Genomic DNA, 27,993 nt, shown 5'->3' on the forward strand with positions numbered 1-27,993 from the left:
GTGAGAACAGAGGATGCCATGGCAATAAGAGCTCGAGATGGGAAGGGAATGGTGCCGTTGGTTCTTTGTTTGGGGCATCGAATATTGTTTTGAAGACGAGTTCTCATTGGGGGAGCCGTTGGTGTAGGAGAAGTTATCGGTGGAAATGTTGGACATTCTGAAGATGAAGTTGCATTAGGAGGCTCGGTACAGTAGCAAATGGAGAAGATGATGGCACAGTGAGATCATGTTGAATAATTCTACATATAATTATAAAGTGCGTAAATGCCGTGTAATCGCTTTGAAAAAGATTGAGATCCACTATTAAAAAATTAATTTTTTTTTCATATGGGTCCTATATTTTATTCATTTTTTTCAAAGCGATTACACGGCATTTACGCACTTTATAATTATATGTAGAATTATTCAACATGTCTTGAGTTTGAATCCTGACTCTACATTCTATCTCATTTAATTAAATATTTCACTTGTTGGGCCACCCATTGATGAGTCTAGCCCACACATAAGGGAGAGGGTTAAGAGCAGGTTAACCTATGACCGATGATAGGGCACCTACGACCTACCCACGATGATGGTACCGGAAATACCGGCCCACACGTGAGGGGATGTGTTAAGAAGTCTCACATGTTTAAGAATAAACTCATCCTAGTCTTTATGATGAGTTACCTCACTCCTTCTATTAAGCTTTTTATGGGAAGAAATTTGTGTTTCTATATTGAGGACAAGATGGAGATAAATAAAATGGAAGCTTGTGATCACGGGAGGTGGAGGGGGTCTGTGTGCCATCCACGAAGCCAAACATATTTTGTCCCTTGAGATAGGGAATTGACTGGGCTCTTCATAACAGGTAGTTATCACGCGTGAGTTTACTGGTGATAAGGTGAGCAACACGATGGAGAGAAGGAGCAGAGGTAGAAGAGGAAGAGGCCATGGAAAAAAAAAATGACGTGAGTCACAAGAGGCTCGATACCATGAAAGATTATTGAGAAACTTGGTATATTGCTCACACAGTTTTACATTTACAGTCACTGTATTATATACAAAACAATCAATGTAATTGCAGAAATGAAATAGAAAAGAAGGAGCCATCAGTGGGTCAACTACATAGATTATGGATGCTTGATCTTTGGCTGAATATTGCGTTGTGCTTGATACATTCTATCATGATTTGTGGAAGAGGAAATCTTGGCTTGATTTTCGGTGGGTGGATATTATCTTCATTATCCAGCACTACACAATAATTAATCTGTCACTGGTTTCATATAGATCAATGAGAATAAGAGTTGTTCCTCCCTGATTCCCTAAAGTTCAGCCATTGATTCGTGACCGTGGAATCCAATCTGCCAATAAATTAGTAGCATATATTCCATGACCTGTGAATTGTGATACAACGTTATCCTTTGGAACAAGAGGGAGAACAGAAACCAAAAAAAAAAAAAAAAACTACTAAAGTGGTAGGGTATCGTATAATAGTAGCTTCATGCAGTCTATCTCTCTAAACTTCAAGATTTTTGCAAATCTCTAGTATTGGGAAATTTTGTAGTGGGACAGGCAGTGAATGCACTTCATGTGAAGCTAGCAGACTCTGCCATAAATGGGTGTATCCGATTTTCCCAAGGAGGAAGTGGACCCTGTTATTCACGATGCCCGTGACATATTAATTGCACGTAAGACCAGAAAATGGTGTGTACGTTTGCTGGCAAATAGTAGACACTTTGCAACTTTGCTTTAGAAGGGTTGAGAACCGCAGATGTCAGACGATATATATTGTCTGCTAGTATGTTTCCACCAAATGGAAGCATTAAATGATCTTTGTGGCCTGCGCTTCCGAATCAAAACGTGGTCATCTACAGTGGAAGTGAGCTTGACTATTAGGTTTCTCAAACTCAGTTCCTATGTCTCATTGATCTTGAGCAAGCTTTACGCAGAGCATCTCAGTATTACAGTTTGGTGAATTATGGGTCTGCCAATTTGCTGTAAGTGGCATGGACCATGGTGTATTGGGCTTGCCGCTGTTGGAGACAATCGTGCATCCTTTTAGAGTCATGGCCAATTTCCATTGACAAAATAGTTTTAAGTCTTATAACTGTCTTGCAATAAATGAACAAATAACTACCTCAGAAGTTAGAACTATCCTTCAAGAAAATAACAGCATCGAAAAGAAGAAGGTTACAGTATAGTTTCTTTCAAGCTACTTGATTTGGTATCCACCATGACTAAGGACTTTTCCCTTGCATTATATTTCATTGCAGGTGTCTCCCTGTGCTTTCCATGGGCGCTGCACATTGATGGCTACACTCAAAATTACGTCTAATGCTTCAAAATCAGACCTGTAATGCCTGAAATTACATGCAAATAATCTACCATATCCGCAGTCTCAGATATTTGAAGACTTGCGCAACTTTGAGCCTTTTGCCTCGAGAGATGACATCAGTAATGCCTTTTTCCGTATAAGATGCCAAAGTGAAATATCTTTATCTGTTTTTTTTTTTTCCTTTCTATATTTGATGAGATTACATTATGTCCTTGTCATCTTCCCAAGTGTGGTCCCGTAGAATTGAAGTTGCGTCCTCCAATACGATCACTTATTGAATCTCTGAGCACATCAAAAGGTAACATAAACGAGCTCATTCAAGTAACGATTACAGAAAATACTCAGCTTTCCATTAGAAGCTCGAATTGTCTACGGTGCAATAGTTGGATGTAGAGAATATAGCAGTCAAAGAGCATCTGTGTCCATGCAAGGACTGTTTGTAGTTTGTACTCGTATCAATGGAATATAGCAGCCAGAGAGCACTAGTGTCAATCCTCGCTGTCAATGAGCCTTTCTGCTGGTAAGTGCATTCGTAGCATGCTTTTGTACAAACCACTTGATTGGACCATCAGTGGGTCTAGCTAAGGCATTAGTATGTGGTCATTTTCTGTCAATAAAGTTCAGATACGAAGTCGGTGAACTTTAAAATAAATTCAGTCCGTATCTGTGCTTTGTTATATTGATGGTGGGACTCATGTAATTGCCCACAATCTCAGTGGGAAATGACATCCCTTTTTGCTGTACATTGACATTCTTCCATGTGTTATGGACCTTCAGGTTGTGGCTGGGTCATTGGCCGTATTTTTCTGTTTGATCTTTCATCTCCATTTCTTTAAGTTTTCTTCCCCAATTCAATCTATCCATATTAGGAGTGTGAAAGTATGGTTATGTTGAGGGTACTGTGCCTTTCCACAATTGACACAAAGAAAAGTCCAAGATCACATCAACAATGATAAAGACTGCAAAAAACTCACAACAGACACGATGACATGTTTTGGTAGCTTATTGTAACTAAGGGAGTTTTCTAAGGTAGTTGCCTTGCCATGTAGTGAAGGATTCATTTACTCCCACAAATAAAAGAAACAAATCGAAAGGAATTTTGGAACACAAGATGAAAATTTAGGGCGTATCTTTTTCTTTTCAACTGCAGCTCTCTAATCTATCAGGATATTGAATTTCTCCATCTTCTAGGTGTCTTTCTAGTCTGTTCAGCAGCGTTTGGGAGCTGATGCCCAATATCCTGGCTTTCTAAAGTGGTCATCTTCGTAAATTTGCTTAATTTCTTCCACCCGCTGCTCCATGCTGATGTCTGCTTCTGCTTTATCATTTTATCAAACTGTCTCTGCAGATTCTCCATGTCATTTTGGAGCTCAAGGTACTTGGTTTTCACACTCTCGAGCTCAAACTTGAGTGTGTTAATGTCCTTCTTGGCAGCTGTCCATCCTTCTTGGAATGATTGCGGAGTCCCTTCAAGCAGGGATTTCCGGTTTGAAATCACCGGCTGGTATTGAGATTCACCAGCTTCTTTCAGGGAGCTGTTGGCTATTGCATTGCTTATCTTTACCTGCTCAGAGAAGAGGACTTGCACGACCACTCTTAATGGAAGCCGTTCATTCTGGGCAGCATGCATGCATGCATCAATTGAAAGCTTCTGGCAATCCATCACACGGCAAACTCGTTTCCTTTCATGCTCAGACAGCGTTGGATGGGCCTGTTACTTTGTTAGACGTATATGAATTATAATAGAATCTATAACTTTCTAAATACTTTGTTCATCACATGAAATTTGATTAACTATAATGTTTATGAAACCATAGCGTCCAAGTCACAAACAAAAGAATGCCATTACTGACATCATGATATTCATACATATGATATAGCTAGTGAATCCGTTTTTTGATAAGCCATCATATGTCTGCTAAACAACAAGTATGTCTTTGCGTTCATTCTCCATGGATCTATGAGGAATTAAAGTTTCACATGGTATGGTTTCTTGCATTTTCTGAATTTCCTGTTTACATCCATATCTTAAAAGTGTGTACCTATTTTAAACATGTCAATTATAATTTTGAATCTCTGGTACGCAGATTTGGATGCATGCTCGTATTTACATGCATATACAAATGAAATGAACTGTAGAGTTCCTCTGATGCAGAGAAGCAGGAAATCTTAAGTCTTTTAATTATACTTCTTAAACTAATAAAGCATGCCGATCTGGTATGAGATAGCAATGCCAGATCAGCATGCACTTAACTGCAAAGCAACTCAATTTGTCATTTGTGTACAAAATTCTCACATTGGGTACCCTCTCTATTGTGTAATATATTTAAGCTGACATCCATTAAGAAGAGTAACTTTAGGAAAAAGGACTTACCTTGAGGTAAGAATCAATTGCTCGGTAAAGTCCATCATCACAGGTCCTTGCAGATTCAGGCAAAGCTTCTGCCAGTACCTGAAACTTTGTGAGGGAGAGGTTTCTATCTCTGGACACCTCTGTAAGATAACTGTCAACAAGCCTTGCCACTCTCATCTTAGCGTTTGGGTTATTAACCCTATGGCTACCTTCATACATGTGTTTGTCAGAAAAAGATTGCCTGCTCGGACTCGAACTTTCTATCTGTTCTTGAACTAAAAAATGCTCCAAAAGTCTCTGAACAAGATCCACATCGTACATTGTCTCATTTTTATTGTAAGATGGAATAAGAAGATCTGCCAATGTAGCCTGTTCAAACTGCATTCCCACTCGTTTCTCCAATTCAGTTACCAAAGCGGGAGCCACTTTCATCATGTTTGCCATTCTCAACAGCCGAAGTAGGAAGCTGCATGAGACACTATCCTTCTGTGGTGGAATTATGCTGATGAGGCTCTCGATGATCATCCTCTGATCCTTGGCCTGAACAATAGGAAGATCGTCTTTAGTTCCTGCCACAATCATATGGAGACCCCCCTTCCAACTACTGCTGCTAATACTAGTATTACTATTGCAGCCATTGCTTCCTTCGTCTCCTGCCCCTGTTGCATCACTTATCAGACCCGTTAGCCATTTTACTGCATAATGCATTATTGCAGCTCCAATCAGCTCAAATTTCATTCCCTTGACCTTAATTGCAGTAATGACCCTGACATAGTGATCAATCCTAAGGAGAGAAACATCTTCAAACCACCAATCTGGAGGAACCTGCTGATTTCTACTGGGACTCGAGTCCTTCATGTCATTCCATTTAGGGCTGGAGTCTTTTGGGGCCCTTCCAGTGTATGCCCATCTTATTCCTTTTGGATTGGCACAAGCTTTCCAAGCAATGGACTCGCTGCATCTTCGGACAATTTGAAGGTTCTCCGCCCATGGTGAGAGCTTCTCACAGCTTTTCAACACCACTATAGAGTCCCTCCATGAGGATAAAACTACATAGCTTAGAAATGCTTCGGTCTTAAATATAAGATTGCCTTCTTCCAAGTCTTCTGTCATTTCAAGGTACTCTGCAGCACATCTCAGGCCAGAGATATTGGCTGCTGTTAGATCAACAGCAATTCCATAGCAGAATCTTGCTGCCAACTCGAAAGCATCAGGTCCACCAGGAAGGTCATCCAGAGCTATCTTATTCAATTCTGGGTCGCGTGATTCATATAGGATCCTGTTCATCTTTCCACTCCGAGAAAGCAAGGGATACTTAACAATAAAAGAGAGAGAGAGGGAGGAAAAGAGACATGAAATTAAATCCATGCATTATCAATTAGCAAACTTGAATTTTCAAACTACAAGAAGTATAATATAAACATTTGTTATGTAAGGCAGAAAATTAGCTACCTTGTGCAAATGGAAATTAACATCCCCAACTTGAACTTCAAGGTCACTAGGAATATCAGTTGCAACATACCTACATACAAAACAAACCCACCGCATGCTTCAGAACCTTACATAATTTACTAGCATGAATGAAGGAAAAATTCACAGTTATATCAAAGACTAACTCTACAAAAATTATTAGGGATGAATTAAATAGCCATACCATACGAAAGGCACTATTTTGCATTTATGCAGAACAAAAGTTGCTTAACTTACCAGAGCTTACATGTTCTAGACCTGCTAATTGTTCTAAATACATTGATTTACAAGCATTAAGATACTAATTCTCTATCTTTGACTGTGGTTCTTATCTCTTCATATGTAATTAGTCTTCATTTTATACATACCAAGACTGGCCCCTTAGCTCAAACCCGTCAGTCTTGACCCCATGCTTGCTAGAACTAAGAACGCCATTGCCATAGTCTCTGCCTCCAACTGACTCGGTCTCTGATTCCCACATGATGGAAACCAAATTGTCAGGAAACCTGAGAAGAATTTTCTCAGCCAACGGTCTCCAAAACAGAAGGAGAACAAGGAAACCGAGCAGAAGAACAAGGCAGTAACAACGAGAAAGAAACAAGACGGACGATAATAAATGGAAGAATCCCACATGGGGTGCTTGGAATTATCTCGGAATGTCGGCTCCCTAGCAGATTTTCATGGTCTCTTACAGGCTGGGAAGTAATGGGCATGGTAGCACTGTTTTTGGATCATATGGGTTGCATTTCCTGCTTTTTAGCTTTGGAGTTTAGATATCTCCATGTATTGAGGGTGGGGTATTCAGTTTCTTTTGTTTATTAATATCCTTCTTCTGATTTTTTATTTATTTATTATTTATTTTTGTGTTTTTTGTGTTTTTTGCATTTTTGGTCATTTATTCTTTGTACAACTTTTCCTTTTGTGGTATTTTTTTAACATGATCAGATACGGTAAAGTATGGATAATGTGGTATTTACATAAATACTAATTTTTAAGATATTGAGCTTTTGTCTTTGACAAGAAAATATTCACGCAGCAGGTGTATAAATAAGTAGACTCTCTCTTCTAATCACAGTTTAGTTTATTTATATTCATATAAATTTGTTGAGGGTTAATAAAATATTAATATAAATAGGTTTTGGGGAGCTACAGTAATGAGCCCAATGTTTTGTTAGCATAATTGATGGATTCTTATTTTTAATTGGTATTGGATATTTGAGAATAAAATTTCGACTAATCTCGGAGATATACAAACCTTCGGTTAGGAGCTTTTTGCAAATCAACATCAGATAATTCAACAAGAAGTTCTCCCAATCCGATGACCTCAAGGATGCACATGCATTCGGCAAAAATTTTTCTTCAAATGCACATCGAGTAATTCAATGAGAAGTTCTCCCAATCCGATAACTCTTTTCTTAAAAAATTAAGAAAACGCAACTACATGAATTATATATTTCCATCAGGATCATCACTTTCAATTAGAATTGGATAAAAGGGAAAGAAAGAAAGAAAAGAAGGCACATCAAGACTAGTTGTTGACCATGATATAATAAAGCACCAATAAGTATTCAGTCTGGTAGCAATAACATCTGATTGTGCTCATTGAGAGGATCCTCTATTAATAATGAATCGTACAAATTCAGATGCCCCATTGAGTCAATAAAGTTATGGTATTTGGGTCCCCGTTGTATTAAGAGTGTTTGTCTTTCTGCAAACTCATGCAATTGGCAGATCTTTTTTCATAAAAAAGAACACTCTTCTTTTGAATGAATACTGAAATAACAAAGTTCATTTGATTGGGGCCTGATGATCACTCCATTTTATGAATTGGTAAATCTTTTAAGTTTATTCAATAATATTATGCGTTTGTTCTCTGATCATCTCAGAGCACAGATCATAAAAATGATGAGTATGCTTTGCCCTTCACCATCAGTGGGGTGGCCCTTTCATAAGGCTGTTGCTGTCCCTTTTGCTCATTGAGTTACACCCCGGCCAAGGGTGTAGGACCTTTCTACTGTTTCGAGACGTGTGTGACATTATATTGCCTCATCCCATGCCCCTCTAGCTGTTCAGGAGCCCACCACCCTCTTATTTCAGTAATATCACCTAGCAATGGGATAGCTTTGTTTTTTTGTAATTATTTACTCACTAGACCAGCTCATGTGTCTGTGTATGTTAATAATAATAATACTATTGATATATTGAGTTATATAAAATTATATTAGTTTGTGAATTTATTTTGATAGAATTTTTATGTGGCTGTTGTTGAGTATGACTTGATTCTTGTTAAAAAAGTACCACTCTAGATTATTCGCTTGAGCAGTGGTTCTATAGATTGTTGGATCGACAATTGCTCTATAGTTAGCTCGAGTAGAATCCAGACAGAGAGTTTGCTCGACAATTGCTTGACCCTTAGCTAGAGCGAGATCTAGGCAGAGAGTTCGTTCGTCACTCACTTGACACTCATCTTGAGCGAGTGCCAATCCTAATGTTTGCTCGAGTCTCACTCAACACATTACTCGAGTGAATGCTCCTAATTAAGGCTTCCCGCACCATATAGTATAAATAAATGTTATACTTTATTGTATTTAGACTTTTTGAGATTCTTGAGAGTTTATTAGGTGTATTGGAGCTCTAAGATTGAAGATTTTGTAATTGATCTCTTGTACTCCACGCCTTGTTAATGGTGAGTTTATTGAGACCGATCCTGTCAGTAGACATAGATTCACACTAAATCAAACCACTTAAATTTTAATGTTTTGTGTATGATTGTTATTTTTTTTGTTTTTTTTACTTTTGCTATTTTACTTTTACTGGCCACTGATAACTTGGTAATCCCAAAAGCTGTAGCATGATAATATCATTTGTCAAGAAAATATGCCTGTACTAGATTGTTTGATGCGGTCATAATCGGGAATGGACTGTAATTATTACTATCAGGAGTCCTCCAAGCAGAATATGGCATGTGGCATAACAAAGCTCCATCACAAGAATTTTCAGCATACGAAAGGGAGGGTTCAACCATTCAGACTCGGTATACACTATACATAAATTCCTATTGCTATCAAGGAATTAATTCCTATGTATATATTTGCTTGCTGCTAGTATTGATCTGAAGTAGCCATCAGAAGAGAAACACCCCCAAAAGAATCCTATTATTTTATCCATCTTTCTTTATGAACCCAAGTAAAACCAGCTGAGACCTTTTTGTGGGTTTCTGTATTAATTGTTTTGCCTACCTAAACTCAATATTACGAACGCTAGCTTTGATCTTAATTTATAAAATGGCTAGCTTTTAAAGCTACTTTTTTCCTCGATCGGGATGAAGTAAAGCTGTGTGATTAAGGAAAGCAATCAGCGAGCGAATTCAACGTGCATGGGGTGGGGTGGGGTAGGCGAGGCGAGGCGAGGCGGCAGGGCGCTAATAACGAAAGCATTGCAATTTGCAAGCAAATCAAGCTCCCTTTAAGCTTGACTTGATTTGATGTTATCTAAGTTTTGGAAAACCCATGTTCTCAAGTCATTGGTAATTGGCTTGGCGACTCTTATCTATTGATTATGGTTAGCAAAAAAATAATTAATCCCTACGTATTATTCATTGATTCATGATAAATTGATTTACAAGAGATGACACTTTTTTTAGGTTGCATGGCCCATGAGCATATTATGTAGAAGAAATCTCTACGAATTATAAAGGCAAACTTTAATTTGTCACTACGTCTAATTAACACTGAATAAAAATACAAGCTTGAGGGGAGAGGTAGGAATCGCACCACGTACGTACGTTGCTTTCGGCTCTTCCCCTCCCCACATGTTCGGGCCGTAAGTGGTTATGTTTTGGCCGGACATGATGTATTGGACTCTTAACCCACATGCTGCATTATGTATTATTATTATTATATATGATAATGCCCTGATCTCCTTCCTTTCCCAAAATAATACACAAAGCATCTCTCTTCTAACAATATTGAAAGGTTCACTTCCCTGTTGTGATTTGTACTCCTCTTGCTTATATCGCGGTGTTTTGGGCAGTGAGTTTTGTTCTCTTAGGATGTAGATTCCAACCAAACCGGGTATGTTTGGCCCCACTTCACCTTTGCTGGACCCTATGGCCTATAATTCGAGAGGAACCACTTTCAAGATATGCCAAAGCCCACCAAGATTAAAGTTTGTTTAGTTGGGCCCACTGCACTTTTGGATAATCCAACTAAACGATAGCTATTATTTCGTTTGTTTTTATAAATGAGATTAATTAAAAATAAAATTAAAAATTTAATAAAATATTATTATGATATATTTTTTAATATTATTTTTATTTTAAAATTTAAAAAAATTAAATTTTTTATTTTATTTTATATGAAAATTTTAAAAAATTTATAATTATTAAAATGAGTTGAAATAAATTGAAAAATACCGTAAAAACAAACTGTGCCAATTTTCTGGGTCAAGAGCACCAAATGCTTTTATTCCGTGCTTATGTCCCGAACAGAAACTATACAAGCAGGCCGAAGACGTGATTGAGTATTGATGAGTAGGGACCGGGGTGTCCACAACCTAAACTGCCCACCAGATCATGATGACTAACTACTTTAATTTGCAGTTTGCACTCTAAATAATGCAGTCCTTCTTCTGTGGTTTGGGATGAATTTGGTAAATCTTTATTCATTTGATCTGTTACATGATTTAATTCATGAGGAAGAGGGAAAAATACATGGTGCGGAGAAAATGAATCACATGATGATAAGCATCCTTGCCTTGGATCGACTAGATCGAACAACAATCTGGATTCTGGGCCTGCCGGATGAAGTGAAAGATGCAGTACTTTCTTTGAGTTAGAAAATTAAGTACGTTCATAGATTACGATATGTGCTCCAGTACATGCAAATCAGCGACAACCACACCCAGTACTAGAAGTGGTACTGGAAGCACTACTACTGCTGCTGTTCTTGTTGACTTGTTCCTCCAACTTTCGAGTTTTCACCTCATTCAAAACATTTCTGGCCCACTCACCAAAGTAGGTCTCATTGTATCCAATTTTGCCGCTCTTGAAGATAGACATGCAGCGACGATCATCTTCCGGGTAGGGGCATTTTTCCCCGTTTGGATCACGCCAGACGCCTTGATGTCTCATCCCGGACCAGCTAGCTATCCAGTGGTACACATACTGCCCTACGCCCGCGAGTTTGAGCCACCCTTTGGGGAAGAACTCCATCACGCTGCTGTTTCTGTCCATTAGGAACATGTTGGTCAACTGGGCACCATGCGGAGAGATTAGAATATCTGTCAAACTCATCAGATTCACCTGCCATGGATCAAGCAATTAATGCATTAATACAAAACATATGACCCATTGTTAGCCTACATATATGTTCCACCTATAATGTCGGATGGAATATGGATAGCCTTATGACGGTTTAGAGTATACATGATGATCAATGACAAAGGCAGTAGAAGAGCAATGTGACTGAGTAAAAATAATGATTGGAACATGCATGACTAATTGTTCTAAAATATTAAGTTGATGAGATTTTATTATTTATTTTATATCTTAATAGTCTCACTCATGTGCAGGTTAAATTTCTTCTTAATGGGTGACCCAATACATAGAATATTTAATTAAATAGGATAGAGTGTAGAGTCAGGGACCTTTGCTCTGATACCATGTAAAATTACATTTTGTCCTAAAAGTTTAAACTGATGTGAAGATGTAGATTTTATTATTTATTTTATATATTAACACTAATTGAGTAATGCTAGGTTGTCCTATAAATGTGTCTTAAAAGTGTTCCTAGCTAGTATATTTCTTTTTTATTTTTTATAATGTTAAAAATAACACACACAAATTCACTAGTTAATTTGGTCCAATTTTATATTATATTATGTACTTAATACGAAATATTGTGTCCTCAACCAAGAGTTGAAATTAAGTGACCGAAGCGGATTCCCATGTAATATTATTATAAGGCAACTTAATTAATTGTGAATATATAGTACTTTATATTTCAATATATATTCCACTTTAATTGCTTTGAATATACTTTCGGAATCAACAAACAATTAATGTCTTTTGTCATGACTCATAATCTTCCTTTATCAACTAATAAAAAATAATGCTAGAGGCCGTTATGCAATCTTCCATATATAAATTTCATCAAATAAAAGTTATAATAAAAAGTAAGTCAACTCAAAATTCCTACTCAGCCATAGGCTACTGATCTCCTAAATCATGTTCAACTTTTCAAGTGAAAATTAAAGAGATGTAAACATAAATTGAGTCATATATATAATATTTATTATTATAAATATTTCAGATAATATTAAATAAATAATAAATATTATTAATAGAAGAAGATCCACTTCATCTGTTTATATCTCTCCAATATTACTGACCCTACAGTTCGCACAAGAATTTGAAGAGAGGTTGATCTCTCAAAAAAAAACTCAGACTAGCTAGCTAGTTAGCTCCTTGGCCAAATTTGGTATGCAATAATTTGTCAAACGGAAATACTTTAGTCATAAAAAGATTATATAAAAATAATCTCACAAACTGATGTGATTTAATATGATTCGTCAAATTATAAATTTATTTTTATTATAAAATAGATCTAACGGATCAGATAAAATCACATCAATTTATAGAATTATTTTTATATAATTTATTTATAGAAGCAGTACTCTTATTGATTTAGTATAGCTCAGCTTTGATGTGCATGCCGCAACTAATTAAACATTAATAATGCACATCTACTAAAATTCAATTCATATATAGCCCGAAATTTCTGTATCCCGACACATTGTATCCTAGCTGGGCTTTACAACCGATTTAAATATATATATTTAACCGCTTATTGCCAGTTGGGCTACATACTTTCGCACGCAAAGTTCTTCAGATCACATGATCATGTAATAATTGATCAGTTCTCTAAATTCATTTCTTATGGCACTTATATACACAATTTTAACCCAATTAGTATTAAAACGTACGATAAAAAAATCTGAACCGACAGTTTTCATATGATTCTTTTTAAAAAAAAATACTGACCTGCTCGCAAACGCTGAGATTATTGGAGTAAGCCACCGTGAGTCGGCAACCGTCCACCTTAGCACACTCCCTCTCAAAGATTCCGATCACCGCCGTATCATTCCTGAACGATCTCGGCCCTGTTCGCATAAACATGGTCATTCCAATCACCGGTACTCCCCGGCCATTCACCTCGGTACCCCTGCCTTCCATGCTCACGTTACAGTACACCCTAGCCTTGCACCTCATCAAATCATACGCTTCCATCCTCCTCTCCCTCGACATTCCTCCCTCATTGTGCCTCATCACCACAGACTTCTCAAAGCAAACTGGCTCATCTTCACCAACCTCTTCGAACCCTTCAATGTACGGTTGCCCGCCAAACGTGGCATCCATTAAAGTCGTCAACCACAGTCCCATCTTGAGCCTGAGCTCACCCCAGTGGTACAAAACCCACCTAGTTGGCATCGCGCACCCGTTGTTCCTGTGCCAGGCCACGAAAGGTACCATAGCCGACAAACCATGCCATATATTGTCGTAGTTGTAGTGGTTGTACGACACAAAGGTTAGGCCCTTCATGAGCGTAGCATTGAAGGGTAAAGTCTCTGGCCATGCGAGTGCGTAGGAGTTCCAGGAACCGTCGTGCTTGTCACGGCCTTTGACGCAAAGAAGCCTGCCCTGTGAGGATTCCGAGGGGAATTGCTGATATTGCACCTCACCTTCTTCGTGAATATCATACATGGAGCTCATGAACCACGTATGGCCCTGAAGAGCGGTTTGTGTGTAACGTAAATCTTTGAGTGGGAGAAACGTGACCGACTGTCGGAGATGGTTGGCCATGGATTTGAGCTTGTTGGTGCACATCAACTCGGTGGAGGAGGTTCCGATGGTCGTGTTGATGACTCTCTGCCATTGGTACATGAGAGACCATGAGGGTGAAGGGGGATCAGATGGTGGGGTTTGGAGGGAGTATTGGATATGGAAGAGAACGAAGAGGACGACACAGGTGGCTAAGACGAAGATGGACAGTTTAGGGGAGTAGACATGAGAGATTAAAAGTGGTGATGAGAGGGCGCGTTGGTGGTGGTGTTTGAGCCGCTGAGCTTTGCTGGAGGTGGGACTGTCGACAGTTCTATCTATTTCTGGAGGCGCTTTGGCCATGATGGTTCAGAGGGAGAAAACGACTGATCGATGTTAACGGATATGACACAGATGAAGGCCGTTGGCTTCGTCTGTTGATGCGTTTGAATTGAATTTCTCTGCAGCTCGCATCCCTCTCTATCTTTCCTCTCTCAAAAGTAATGTGGCCAGTGGCCTGTGCGGGTTCTGACTTCCTGATGGATTGATGCGGTTGCAAGAATCATATGGCTGTTTCATAAAACTTTAATTGCATTTCTTTTTCATGTTTCCTTTTCTTTCTTTCTTTCTTTTTTTATTTTTTTTTTCCTGTGATACGATATTATCTTCTATGTACTTATTATTAGCAGTAGTACTATATCAGAAATTTAGGTAAAAGAAAAAAGAGAATTTGTTTATGCTAAGACATTATGTAATAGAGTAATGATACACCCATAATATTTTATACAACATATTGTATAATAATGTATTAAATTAAGGATATATTTATAAAATTACCTTATAAAAATAAGATAATTTTATAAATATACTTCTCATTTAACATATTGTATAAATATTGTTATATAATATGTTGTACAATGTATTGGAGATAAATCATTTTCCTATGTTACATGACCATATAAATAGTTACCTAGTTGTATCAAGCTGAAACGTGTCATCGTCTGGCTTCAGAGTAAGAGTGGAAAATAGTAGAGAGATGAGAAAGGTAGCTTAGCTAGGTAATTATTATGTCAAGGACCTCGGATTTTATGGCTGGAAATCTGAAGCCCATGTGTAACTGTGAGGCAGGTTAAGCAATCAGTGGAGCTTTACTCGGAACGTGTCAGATGCAGTTCCAATATTATATATTACAGAACCGTGTGGACCCCGTAATATCAAACCCTTGCATTCCAAGCAATTTACTTGGAAAAAAAAAGCTTCCAAGAAAAATGTTTTTTTAAAAAAAGGAAAGTAAAGAAAACAATTGACAAGGGTTAGTAATATATATATATATATATGAAAAAAATTTAATTGTAAGTAATTTTATTTATTAATATATTTATTCATTTAATATTAATTGATCAGAAAGTATATTTTATTAAAAATAATATTAATTTAAATTTAAAATATAAAGATAATAATATTAATATACAGATTGATATGTAAACTTACTTGTACATAACAAAATTTTATATATATAAAATGATACTAATTTGGTTATTATTTTACCTACCAAACAGTATGTAAATACCCGATCGAGTTTTTAAGTTAAAAGTCCACCCATTTGATAGTGATCCTAGTAATAAATATATCAAAGAAAATATACATGGTACTTGAGAAATGTTTTCCAACCCAAAAAAAAAAAAAAACAACAGCAACAGCGTTATTCTCGAAAGAAAGTGAAAATTAGGCGCAAGGGCACATTTAGGTCTACTTAAATTATCTTGTCTTTGTGAAGCTACTTTAATATGGTGCTCCACTTTCTTATGGATCACATTCCAACGTGCATACCAAACCAAAACATATAATTGGCAAATTCTCCTTGCATTTGGATATGGAAGTTGAGGAGCTAAAATCACACACTAACATTTGCGGCCTGCATTGATGGTATACTACCTAAAATGAGTTAAAAGGGCTTTACATTCTTCGCTTCAACTGGTATGGTGCACGGGATATGGGTTTATTATGTAAGGGTGGGTCCAAAGGATCCTGCTTTAGAGAGATTTCCAGACATTTAAAAAAATAAAAAATAAAAATCTTCGCTTCAACCTTTCTATACAAGAAAAACACATATCACACTTTTATTATGTGATTCTTTAATTATCAATATAATTTGACAAAGAGCTATATAATTTGACGGTCATATTAAATATAAAATCACAATGAACAAAACATAATGGCCCGGTCCTTATTACGAATAAAAAATGCTTAAGTTGTTGAAGTTGAAGGATGATAATTACCTTCAAAAAATAAATAAGTTAAATAAATAAATTAGTAATCAAAATCAAAATTAACATATAAAAATATTTACTTTCGATGTCAATGACTTCTACATAATCCTCCACCTTTCTAATATTAATTGGTTAATTTGCTTCCTAATCAATTTTGAGTGTAGATTAAGCTTTGCACAGTCTCCAACACCTATATTTTATATGGGTCCAATACACATATACTAGAATGAGTAACCTAATGGCTCTAGGCTTGATAAGAAAACCGTAGATGGTGTGATAAGGATGAAGTGTCATTTTTATAATGGCATCTAGATTGTCTTGAGCAATAATTGTATCGGATTTTAGGATCAATGGGATCAATAAATTCAATTATAAAAGAATCTCATACCGTAGGCTGATTGCTAGTCTTTTTGGCTCTTTTAGCCTTTAGAAGGAGAGATGGTGTGGAATTTTCGGTATTTATGAAGAAAGGCATTAAAAGACTTGGTATTTTTCTAGAAATCTAACAATATATCATGAGCAGAACCGAAACCACTACTACCACTGGCATTGTACCACCAATACCACTAAATACTGTTTAAAAACCACTCCATCTGTTTAAAAACAAAATAAAGAAAGAATATAATAGAAATGAAATGAACAGAAACATAAGCTAGCTATTATAATCCAACGCAAGCTAGATTAAAATATGATAGCATGATTTGCTAAATTGATAATGTTATTGACAAAACTCGATAACCAAAAGATAAAAACCATGTATACATGCAGATTGATCAAATTAAAAGTGATAGGGCCTTTGATTATTGTGCCTATATGTCTTTAATTATTGTACTTATATGTCATGGGATCAATCTCTGCTTCTCAACCATTCTTTTTTTGCTCACTTATGTTCAAACAGTACATAAACAAATAGTAAAAGAACAGCAAAAATATTGTGTTTTCTTTTTTTGGTAGATTTTGTCCGTATCAATACCACTCCTCAAAGTCATGAATGTATGAAGCAGCTACTAAGCATGATATGGATCTTCTTCTTTATATATATATATATATATATATATATATATATATATATTTGATCTTAAGAACACAAGATATGGTCATTTTTTACGAACTGGCAATCATAACAGAGGTCAAAATAAAAATAAACGAGGGGTAGACATGGTTGGGAGGATTTTGTACCTACAATTTTGGTTTAAATAATATTTTGGTTGGCAGATTTAAATAATATTTAAATAACTTTTGGTTAGTAGATATAAGAATGAGAAAATCTTAAAAAGGGACATGGTGCAAATAAGATGCTAACACCATTCGCATGGGATTTTCACTCATTTCAAAATTGTCTTCTCCCTTTTTATCCTCTCATCGGTAATTTTGAACACAATCGATTTGTGCCCAATAAACCCAAAGCAATGACCTCCGCATCATCTAGAATAGATCCCTGTGAGGGGAGAAACACCCAGAGACCGAGTCCAGGATAAGGCCCAAGCCCACGTATAAGAATCGGGATGGGTCGAGTCCTGACAAAAGGACGGGAGACTGTGCAACCTGACACCACTGTCAGAGGCGCCCCCGACCCTGACACAACAGGATAGCCTAACACCATAACTGGCTGACCGTCAGAGACATCCTCGTCCTTGACACCACTGTCCAGACGGCACATGAGGGCAAGCGAGCTCATCCAGGGCCACGCAGCATTTAATGGTGCAAGAACGAGTCTGTCCAGGGCCACGCTACATTTAATAGTGTAAGAGCGAGCACGCATGGTAGGGCCACGCCGCATTCAATATGTCCTAGGGGTCGGCACGCAACGACATGCCCTCCTGAGTGCCAGCAACAACCCTGGCCAGGCTTGGCAGGATTGGCGGGAAGCAGGAGATTGGTAAGGATGCGCAATCCCAGTACGAAGCCGCACACCGGTCAACATCACCTCGAGACCCACCCCAACCAGGTGTAAATACCCCTCTCTGCCAATATTTTAAACATCGTACCGGTGATCGTTTCGATCGAGGTATTGAAAAGAGTCTGGTCTGAATTGTCTATATATGAATAAATTATATATAAATTATAGATAGTCTAGTCTGAATTGAGGGCCTAAAAACGAAGAAGAAATGAAAAAAGAAAAAGAAGCAAAGGCTGAAATCCGAAATATCGACCGGTACAAGCAGAGTGTTGGCCGATAAGGCCGAAATTCTAACTGACCCTTCTCTGTATACCAAATAAATGGTATATTTCCACCATACCGACTAGTACGGTACGAAATTCAAAACTTTGCTCTCTGTCGAGAAGGGTGTTACTTACACTCCTGAATACTTCTCTACTTATTCACTCTAGCTCTCACTTTCTTTTTTCATCTTCAACTTTGATTTAACTTGAGCGTCGGAGGTATTACGACCCCTAAACTCCCCTATTCTCCTCCTTGTAGGAAAGAGACCGAGTGCTGTTAGCATGGAGTTTTCCAGGCCTATGAAATACGACATCAACATATTCCCATATAGATTTAAAAAAAAAAACAAATGAAGAGATTCTAAGGTGAAAGACGTTATGTCCTTCAACAGTTGTACAGAAAAATCTAAGTTGATCGGCATGGATATTGGAAACTTTTTACTAGTGTTTTTTTCCTCCTTGAAACAAATCAAAGGAAATTAGATATAAAAAGTGTTTTATCTCATTTTATTTTATTATAATAATTTTTTTAATTTTTATATAAAATATAATAAATAATTTAATATTTTTAAATCTTAAAATAATTATAATATTATAAAATAATATTTCATTTAATTCACTATCCAAACGACACTCCTCTGTGTCTTCAGCGACTGAACGTGATCCACCCACAGTCAAAAAATGAAAAACAAGTTTAAGTAATGCAACTTTCTAAGAGAGAGAGAGAGAGAGAGAGAGAGTTTGTGATTTTAAAATAAGCAAGCATCCCATATTTCTTGGTCTACTCCACATTTACGCCAGATCGGATTCAAAGAGGCACTCATCATGGCAAAAATACACTGCGAAGCAGCATTTCAAACCTCTTTATATTACCGAAACCCAGGTACAAATGTACATAAATATAGTTTCCCACAAGTTGAGACTCCATTATTGATTTCTTTTCCGGTCAACTTGATTGGAAAATAATCATCACGCGCAGAGGAACAGATCATACACCCCATAAGAAGACAGGGAAAGAGACGCAAAGCTCAAATGTGAAGTCACTTTATGAAGGATTTGTACAGTATCAAAACCGAGAGAGTCTTCTATGATATTGCTTTGGGATCTCATCCAACTCTTTTTCATGTCTAAGCAGTACCTTTTTGCTAAAATCAGCAACCCAGTTCCACCTTCCAAGGTGTTTCCCACTTTCTAAAATTAGAGAAGAACATCTGGGTAGGAATCAAAGTCATTCATCTTTTTTCCCAACTTACCACACAAATCCAAGTAACAAAGAACCCACCAAGGCAAAACGGTGAAAAAAGGAGTACCAACTAACAAAAAGTTTTATAGGTGCAGAAGAATCTACAGCTAATTAGCACAAATTTCATTAGGTATATTTACACCAAATAGATAAAGATTTAGGGCCACTCGGGTATCACAGCATGCCATACTCAGTACACTGTCAGCTGCTCTGATACAAGGCATCAAACTGCATGTTCATGGCCAAGGCAAAGCAAAATATTACAATAGCTATTTACATTAGAGATCTACAAACCAGTCTCACAATTTTAGATATGTCACGGCTAAGTGAATAGTTTAGACATCGCCACAAAGCACTAGCTTATGCAATAGTTCCCCCGTACACTACCAAAAAAAAAGGTGACTCACCACTTTGTTCCAGGTAAAGGTCAGCTGGTTATTTGCCTTCTTTCTGCACAGTCGAGCTCTATTGATTTTTAAGTCAACCACGCTATGGGTATGAGTGGCGGCTGTGTCAGCAGGTTATACAGCCAACTCAAAACGCTGTACAGAGATTATTAACCTTCATGTTAGAGGAACATTCTTGCCGGATTGGGCCGGTGGGGCTGCAAAGCCTACTTCTCTTTGGTTCGGATATCCTAACGCGTGAAATTGCAACTGCAAGGGCATCAATCAATCCACCCTCCTGCTCTTCTGACCTCCTACTTGAACCATCAGATGATGAATTTAGGCTAGAGCCATCACTGAGAAAGCTGTTGGCAGTAATCTTGTTTCTCTCTGACTCCACTCCAGTTACATTAGTCAGTTTTCTGGAAGTCAGTTTTACTTGGTTTCTCGTTTTTGACTTGAATGTTAAAGTCTCCAATGTTTGTTCCGTGTAGAACAAGAGCCATGGATGTCCTGGAAAAAGCTTGATCAAAAATTCATAAATGGACAGAAATAATATTCCATTTATTCCAGCTGAATTGAAATAACAGAATATAATTGCATACTGTATCACAAGATCCTGAAATAATTACTCCATTAATTAGGTGAATGCAATAATACATAAACTGAGACTGCATTAATGCAGTAATCTTAAGGTAATGGTTCTAAATTTCACTGCTAGCATTATATGTAAATAACTTATTCCAAATTGGAGTTTTCCAAATTTCAAACAGGATCCTACCAAAATGGTTGTAAATAACTTATTCCATTTGCCTTGTATGACTGGTGTAAAAGCTGGTATAAACCGCAGGTACATGATAAGTATCCTCAAGCAGAACCCTTATATATTACAATAAAGCAAAACTCTATGACCCCATAAGACGAGGTTGGATAGGCTTGAACAATTGCTTGCTGGGTCAATTTGAGGAAAAACTATACATCCATAGCATCAAATTAGTACTTAATTTTGGTTTCTGTACAGATGAACCAGCATGGCCTCCTTTGTTCTTTTTCTTTGATTGACATAGGTGACACGTAAAGAAATAACTTAAAGGCATCCTGCCTGCTTGAAACTTCAGCCAACAGAAGACTGCATACTACCCTTCAAAGGTTGATAAAACTTAATGGAACTTGAACATTAAGATGCTTGCATAAGATTACAGGAATGCCCAAAATAAGGGATAGCAGGAGTGGATTCCTGAAAAAGCCTCCCATAGAAGGCAAATAAAATTTCTAGCCTTTTCTGATAAAGTAAAATTTCTAACTTTTTTTTTAAGTAAAATTTCTAATTGGGCAATTGAAAATACTTCATTTCTTTTAGCTAGGTAAAACTCATTACTAAAAAAAAAAATTTAGAGGCTCCAACAAACACATAATAATTCACTATATTAAAATAAAAGAAAACATATGGAGCTTACTTAATACTTGGTCAGCAGTTAGCCTTGCCGAAAAATCTCTTGTCAGCATACGTGCAATCAGATTCCGGGCAGGTTGAGAGACTGATTTCCATACTCCACTCTCAAAGTCAAGGTTCACCTTCTTGATGGCCTCAAAAATTGCCTCCACAGAATCGCCCTGAAATGGAAGCATGCCAACCAAAAGGGCATGGAGGAGGATACCGGCACTCCAGATATCAACCTTTTCTGAGTAATCACCAATCAAAACTTCAGGAGCAACATAAGCAGGACTTCCAACCACACCTACCAGGCTCTGACCTGCAGAAAAGAAACAGCAGCTTCATTTTACACCAATCTACTAATATGTGAATGCAGTGTGCAAGAAAAGAAGAATATGGAAAAAGAGGTGCAAAAATCTATATAGCCATGTTCAGTGTTCAAGGAACTAAATGGTAAGAAAACATCAAGAAGTAAATTTACAAAAAGTTTGAAATCATTGTTTACTTGATAATCGATTCTTTTTCTTCAATGAACCATTTGACTCATTCAATCACTTCTAACCCAACTTTATGCACTAAGCCAGCCAAATGGAACCATGTGTGTGCCTGTAAATACCATCTTCAAGCATGTGACTGATAATATTTAATGGTGCCAAATTACATAGAAAACCAGTATCATCTACAGAAGATCATTACCATTAGACACCCTCACAGCTAAGCCAAAGTCCGCAAGCTTCATCCGTCCTGAACTAGTAAGCAGGATGTTTTCTGGCTTTATGTCTCGGTGAACAACTCCCATATCATGGCAATACTTGATAACCAAGATCAATTCCTTGAGTATATTAGCAGCTCGATGCTCGGAATAATGCCCTTCCCTAACCATCTGATCAAGCAACCGCCCACCAGAGCAGAACTCCATTACAAGATAAAAGGATTCTGCATCTTCATACACCGCTCTCAGTGTGACAACACCAGGATGACCAGAGAGATGCTGCATTATCTCCACCTCCTGATATACAAGCTCCTCACCCTTCCGCAAGGTCTTGCACGCAAACTCTTCTCCACTCACTTTACTCCGACACAACATCACTGACCCAAACTTCCCTTGCCCAATAATCACACCCAAATCATAATCCTGCTCAATTTTCTTCTTCCTACCCATTTGAGTTGCGGCCTCAATACACCCTATTTTCCTCTTAAGACCTCTCCCTGGTGGATTTGGGCTGGTGCTCCCACAAGGTGGAGCAGTAACAATTCCTTGAAATACATCCTTACCTGAACCAACTTCTTTAACCTCATCTTCCTTGCACTTCTTTTTGAGCCTTGAGCTGTTCTCCAATGACAAGTGACACCAAATGGTTGTCAATGGTTTTGGAGAACTTTGATTTAACCGTAAAATTTCTAATCCCTTCCTTTTCTTCCCAAGTGCCTCCATGATACAAATCAAGTTAGAAAGTCGTACAAAATTGTAAATGCCATGAGCGCCTGAAGAAATATTTCATTCGCTGTAAAACTGACGGAATCTCTCTTGTAATCCAAGCACCAGATTGTAACCAGTTTAATTCTTTAAAAACTCTGGGATAAACCGCCATAGATTTCCTTATTATTGAGTTCTGCAGTTTCGTGAAATGGGTATGACTCAGAACATAATCAACCGTTATCAATTAATATGAAACGCCATAAAGTCTCAAATTGACACGATGATAATAATAGCGATTCACAAACACAAATAAGGGCTAAGGGCAAAGTTAAGACCTTTGAGCATCAAAAGCCGCTTGTTCTTTTTCTTCCGCCCCATCTGAAAATATGATCCACAGGTTTCAGCCATCGATCTGATTTGATTAAAAAAAGAATCTGAGCACGTAAGAACCCGTAGGGTACTACAAGATAAAAATATGCCCCAGCTGTTTGCTATAAGATTTGAGAAAACTAAAACTTCCATCAGCTGAGCAATAATGGAACCATATTTGACGTCGTTAAGGTCAAATTCTTTCCTTTTCTTTGGTAAGGTTAAGGTCAGTTTCTCAACCTCCCGAACAAAACCCGCTAAAAAGATAATATCCCCATTGTTTTCTTGAGATCCAAACAGAGTCTAAAATCAAACCAATTAAAAAGAAAATAAATGAAACAAGAATCCAAAGTTTTTTTCCGCTGTTTTCTCATTGACCAAACAGGAGTAAATCTCAAGGCACAAAAATAAAAGAACAATCAAATGGGGAAAAAACAAAAATAAGGATAGAACGATTAACTGAAAGATAAATTGGGAAACCCCGAAAACAAAATATATGGAAGCATCGGTGCGTGTAATTACCTCCATAGATAAGAAGACAATGGAATTAGATGGAGCGGTGATTGGAGGCTACTGTGCTAGAGGAGGGCTTTGATGGAAAGAGAAGGCTGCATGTTTGAGAGAGCGATGGGGAGAAGGGTGAGCGCGCGAGCGGTGGTTCACGTCACGTGCAAAGGACAACGTCGGTATATACTTCTGTTGGTCTCGCGCGACCCCAATAACTACAAGAATAAATATGGTTCCAAACACAGTACTGTGTGACGGTGACCAGCCGGAAGATTCCACTTGATACAAAGATCTCTTCTCTCTTTTTTCTTTTTTCTTATGGTATGATGGTATCCATGTGAAGTTGGGAAGAACTCCTTTTTACTTTGTATCATAATCTATGCTTTGTTTCAGTTGACTGATGACTCGTGTATTTACATTAGTACATATGATTAAAATACGACAACTTTCATATATCCATTGGAAAATAATAATAATAATGAGAGGATGATGCTTTCTGAATGATTTTAATACTTTTGTATTTTGTTAGAAGGAGACTGATACGGAGACTTTATATTTAATAAAAAAATAGCTAACCAAAAAAAAAAAAAAATGGTTCTCTTCTGCATTCTTGGAGTTGGACCATTGTTAAGCTAATTTTGAAGAACATTTTTCAACATTGGAGCTGTAATGGTGGATGTAGCATCAGTCCCTCAAAAGACTCCGTAAAAGACCATTTTTTCAACCCATCTTCAGCCAACGGTTGAACCTGGCCTCATCAAGTGCAAAACCAATATACGTTCTGCCTCAATCAATTTCTAAAACTAGCAGTAATCATCACAACAGCGAATAAAGCATATCTTACATCACCGACAGAACGGGAAAAGTCTCAAATAAACAAAAATCATGATATTCACGAAAACGTGACTTATTCATGTCAACAGTATGGACACAAAAAATAGAAGTTATGCCAAAAATGCTGGATATTTGGATGCCACGGTTCTGTGACACAGCTAGCTTGCAAGAATCGCGTATAGTTATTTCCTCTCTGAGACAAAACACCATCGAATTGATTCCGTGAGCTCAGGATAGTGGACAGATAAGACCAAACTCTAGCTCCTACTTTGATGGACTTGGTGGATCGCAGTTCTTCTCAACCAACAGAATATGAAAATTGTGGGCCTTCTCAGTCAACCCAACCTCTGCAAATGCATCCAACAGCCTACTGCATGCAGAACCATCAAATTCTGTAGTGCTCGATTGCTTCCATTGGTCAATAACTTCTCCTACTTCTTTCAAGTGCCCAAGCATCAGATAGGAAGAAAGAATGCAAACATAGTTTCTGCTTGTCATCTTGTTTCTGGTCATTCTCAAGCATTTCCATATCTGATCAATCCTGTCTTTGTTTCCCAAACCAGCATACAGAATAATAAGGAAGTCGTATGTTATCCATTCTCTTTGTGTAATACCTTTCTCAGTTTCAACCAGAGAGTCAGACTCTGCATTTACAAGATGACCTGTAGCAATATATATGTTAGTAAGCTTAATGTATCTCATCCAATCTTCATTCGAACTGGAATCGCAGCTCATTTCCTCTAGAATCCTTCTAACTTCATTGATATTTAGTGTTGCAGCACATGAACTTATCCATAGATTGTAGGTAAAGATATCCGGTGCAACCTTCTGCCGTTTAAGCTCTTCAACAACAATGGGGACCTTCTCAACATGCCCAACTGACATGTATAGAGTCATCATCTCGTTATATGTAAGGGCATTGAATGACAGGTTTGACTCCTTTATCCTCTCATAAAGTTCCTCTGCCTTTCCAGTCAATTTAGCCCCAGCATAAGAGTGTAGGAGAGCAGTGTATGTTTCACTTGTTTTTGCAGTAACAGGTAGGCCTTCAAAGTAACGTTCTGCAGCATCAATGCCAAAAACTTTTGTAATCAAGTCAATGCGGATGGCATAGTCAGAGTCTGATAATTCATACTCTCCACGGGCAACCATCCATTCTGATATCTGCAAATTTGTATCAATTATACTACCCATTGAAGGGAAAAAAATTAAAGAATGCACATACATCTGGTACTCCATCACCAATCTCTTATAAGATTAACACATCATATTTCATGTTCTCTGACTAACCAAATGAAGCATAAGTATCCGAGATAATATATCTTATGAGAGAGAAACAGAGAGAGAGAGAGAGAGCAAACTCCGAACTCAACAAAGGGGTAAAAATTTTAGAGGCCAGAACAAACTCACTTCCAACCAATCATATAAATCTAGCAAACACATATTGGTATTAAGTGATCAATTTAATTAAATGGTTGGTCACTTGGTCTTGCTCATGCCACCGACTGTTCTTAGCCATCAACATAAGAAAAGCCCTTATGGCAGGCCATAAACTATCAATCTTCTGCTGCAAATAGTGTATTAGGTTTTAAATGAGAAATACTTCTCCATTTTGTTCGGGAAAGATCAACGATAAAGAGAATGAAGCAACCAAAAGAAATAAATTAAAAATAATAGACGTGAAATTTAAACCTTCCGTAAGAAACGTGAGCAGTTTAGGGAGAATACAAGAAACGTCTTCACCTGATGCTAAACTCTCAGTCACTGATGGTCTGTGACTCTTTCATTTTTCCCCATTAAATCCTTGCATCTATCCCTGGATATCTCCCCCAATAAGTCCCTTCACTCATTGTATTTTTGTCAATTCTAGATACCTTCTGTAAAATATGATCATCGTGCTCATGTTTCTTCTTTAGATGGTGCTTTACTTAATCATGAACATCAAATTCGATGAGCATATTATGACTATATATAACTCATGATGTTCATTTCGTTTTAAACTGAAGTTATAAAAGGTAAGGGTAGAGCCCTAACAAACCTGCCCATAACAAACTGTAAGCGAAGCACTTGTTAATTCTCAGTAATAATAATTCACTTTCTCTTTAAATATATGCTGAGAGTTCAGGTCACATATTATCCGAGAGAGAGAGAGAGAGAGAGAGAGAGAGAGCGCCGAACCTCGAGAGCGTGCTTGTAACGCTGGGACTTTCTGAGCTCCTTCGAGATTTGACGCAGCTCCGAGATCGTAATCTGATTGCCTTCGCTGACCCATCTGTGGAGAACATTAGCAGCGCTCCGCTTGGGGAGTCTGAGCCTGAAGATTCTGCTCCTGAGGTCGTCGTTTTCCTGAGAATTCAAAGACTCTTCAAGAAACTCACTACTCTGAGTGGTCGAAGAGAGAGACCTGGAAAGATAGCCGGTCCTATTGAAGAGAGAGAGTGACTGAGCGCTGAAGATGAGGCCGCCGCCATTTCTGCCATTTCTAGGGTTTATACAGACAAAGTTAATTTATTGGGAAACAAAACAATGGAGGATGAAATCGGGTTAGATATGAATTGGGGTGGAACAGAACAGTAAAAAGTTACAACTTTTGCTTCCGTTTTCTCGGCAACCAAACGGAGAAATGGGAAGTAGAACGAGGAATCCGAGTGATCTTACCGTATGAGAGCGAGGAAGAGTGAGCGAGAGGCACTTGCCATTTGCCGCGCCGTTTGGTTTTTGTTTCTTTGGGCTTTGATCTAAAAGCTTTCATTCTGCCTCCACCTTGTTACCGTTAAAAGAATATTTACTTTTCCAAATGAAAATAATTTTCAATAAAATATCACAATTTAAATTTGTTATTGTAAGAGCATTGGCAATGTGCCAAGTCCAAATTTTAGCTAAAAGTATAAGTTTTGACTATAATTTTAACTTTTGGTTAGGTGAATTCATATTGAACTAGCTATCTTAAAGTTAAATTAATAATATTATATTATATATTTTAATAATATTTTATATATTTTTTTTTATATTTTACAAATACACTTCATATATTAATTAATAATTTATATTTTACTTAAAATTATTGTTTCCCAACTATTTATTTCCTCAACCTAATATTAACATTTCATACTAATATAACCGAATTTTTTTAACCACATCCATTATAATATCACTTCCAATAAAATTGCAAGTGTAATCAAATCTCACAATGAATCATGCGGACATCAAAATTGTGTGAGAGAGAGATAGAGACCTGATGAACAAAAGCATTCAAAATTTAGCAACACAGTCCCATAAATAGTCCATCAACACAGTCTCATATCCATATCTATAATATCAGACATCGAATTTGCCGCAAGGTCAACAACTCAATTAGCATGAACATGTACTCCTGATGACTCAATTAAACAAAAAACAAGCAAGAACAA

General features: G+C 37.4%; 4 protein-coding genes across 6 annotated transcripts; all 4 read right to left on the reverse strand.

Annotated features, from left to right (window-relative positions):
- Positions 1 to 3,259: 3,259 nt before the first annotated feature.
- LOC109005762 (root phototropism protein 3) lies at positions 3,260 to 6,904 on the reverse strand. Its single transcript, XM_018984806.2, has 4 exons — positions 6,506 to 6,904; positions 6,120 to 6,189; positions 4,689 to 5,981; positions 3,260 to 4,025 (listed from the first exon to the last, which is right to left on the reverse strand). Exons 1-4 carry the CDS (start codon positions 6,616 to 6,618, stop codon positions 3,477 to 3,479), a joined length of 2,025 nt encoding a protein of 674 aa, XP_018840351.2. The 5' UTR covers positions 6,619 to 6,904; the 3' UTR covers positions 3,260 to 3,476.
- Positions 6,905 to 10,737: 3,833 nt separating this feature from the next.
- Positions 10,738 to 14,532, reverse strand: LOC109005760. Its single transcript, XM_018984804.2, has 2 exons — positions 13,180 to 14,532; positions 10,738 to 11,439 (listed from the first exon to the last, which is right to left on the reverse strand). Exons 1-2 carry the CDS (start codon positions 14,317 to 14,319, stop codon positions 11,023 to 11,025), a joined length of 1,557 nt encoding a protein of 518 aa, XP_018840349.1. The 5' UTR covers positions 14,320 to 14,532; the 3' UTR covers positions 10,738 to 11,022.
- Positions 14,533 to 19,696: 5,164 nt separating this feature from the next.
- LOC108982839 (serine/threonine-protein kinase PEPKR2-like) lies at positions 19,697 to 24,077 on the reverse strand. 3 transcript variants are annotated; one of them, XM_018954298.2, is made up of 5 exons: positions 23,765 to 24,074; positions 23,209 to 23,251; positions 22,150 to 23,066; positions 21,476 to 21,772; positions 19,697 to 20,531 (listed from the first exon to the last, which is right to left on the reverse strand). In XM_018954298.2, exons 3-5 carry the CDS (start codon positions 22,886 to 22,888, stop codon positions 20,167 to 20,169), a joined length of 1,401 nt encoding a protein of 466 aa, XP_018809843.2. In that variant the 5' UTR covers positions 22,889 to 23,066; positions 23,209 to 23,251; positions 23,765 to 24,074; the 3' UTR covers positions 19,697 to 20,166. The 3 variants fall into 3 exon arrangements, with proteins under 3 accessions (XP_018809843.2, XP_018809842.2, XP_018809845.2); XM_018954297.2 differs by having other exon boundaries at positions 23,209 to 23,285; XM_018954300.2 differs by having other exon boundaries at positions 20,318 to 20,541; positions 23,209 to 23,285; positions 23,765 to 24,077.
- A 454-nt stretch (positions 24,078 to 24,531) lies between these two features.
- Positions 24,532 to 27,331, reverse strand: LOC108982835 (pentatricopeptide repeat-containing protein At5g09450, mitochondrial). The gene is made up of 3 exons (XM_018954293.2): positions 27,242 to 27,331; positions 26,762 to 27,065; positions 24,532 to 25,747 (listed from the first exon to the last, which is right to left on the reverse strand). The coding sequence occupies exons 1-3, from the start codon at positions 27,280 to 27,282 to the stop codon at positions 24,848 to 24,850; spliced, it is 1,245 nt and encodes a 414-aa protein (XP_018809838.1). The 5' UTR covers positions 27,283 to 27,331; the 3' UTR covers positions 24,532 to 24,847.
- Between the last annotated feature and the right edge of the window lie 662 nt (positions 27,332 to 27,993).

This window comes from Juglans regia, chromosome 13 (assembly GCF_001411555.2).
Source record: "Juglans regia cultivar Chandler chromosome 13, Walnut 2.0, whole genome shotgun sequence".
Classification (NCBI taxonomy): Eukaryota; Viridiplantae; Streptophyta; class Magnoliopsida; order Fagales; family Juglandaceae; genus Juglans; species Juglans regia.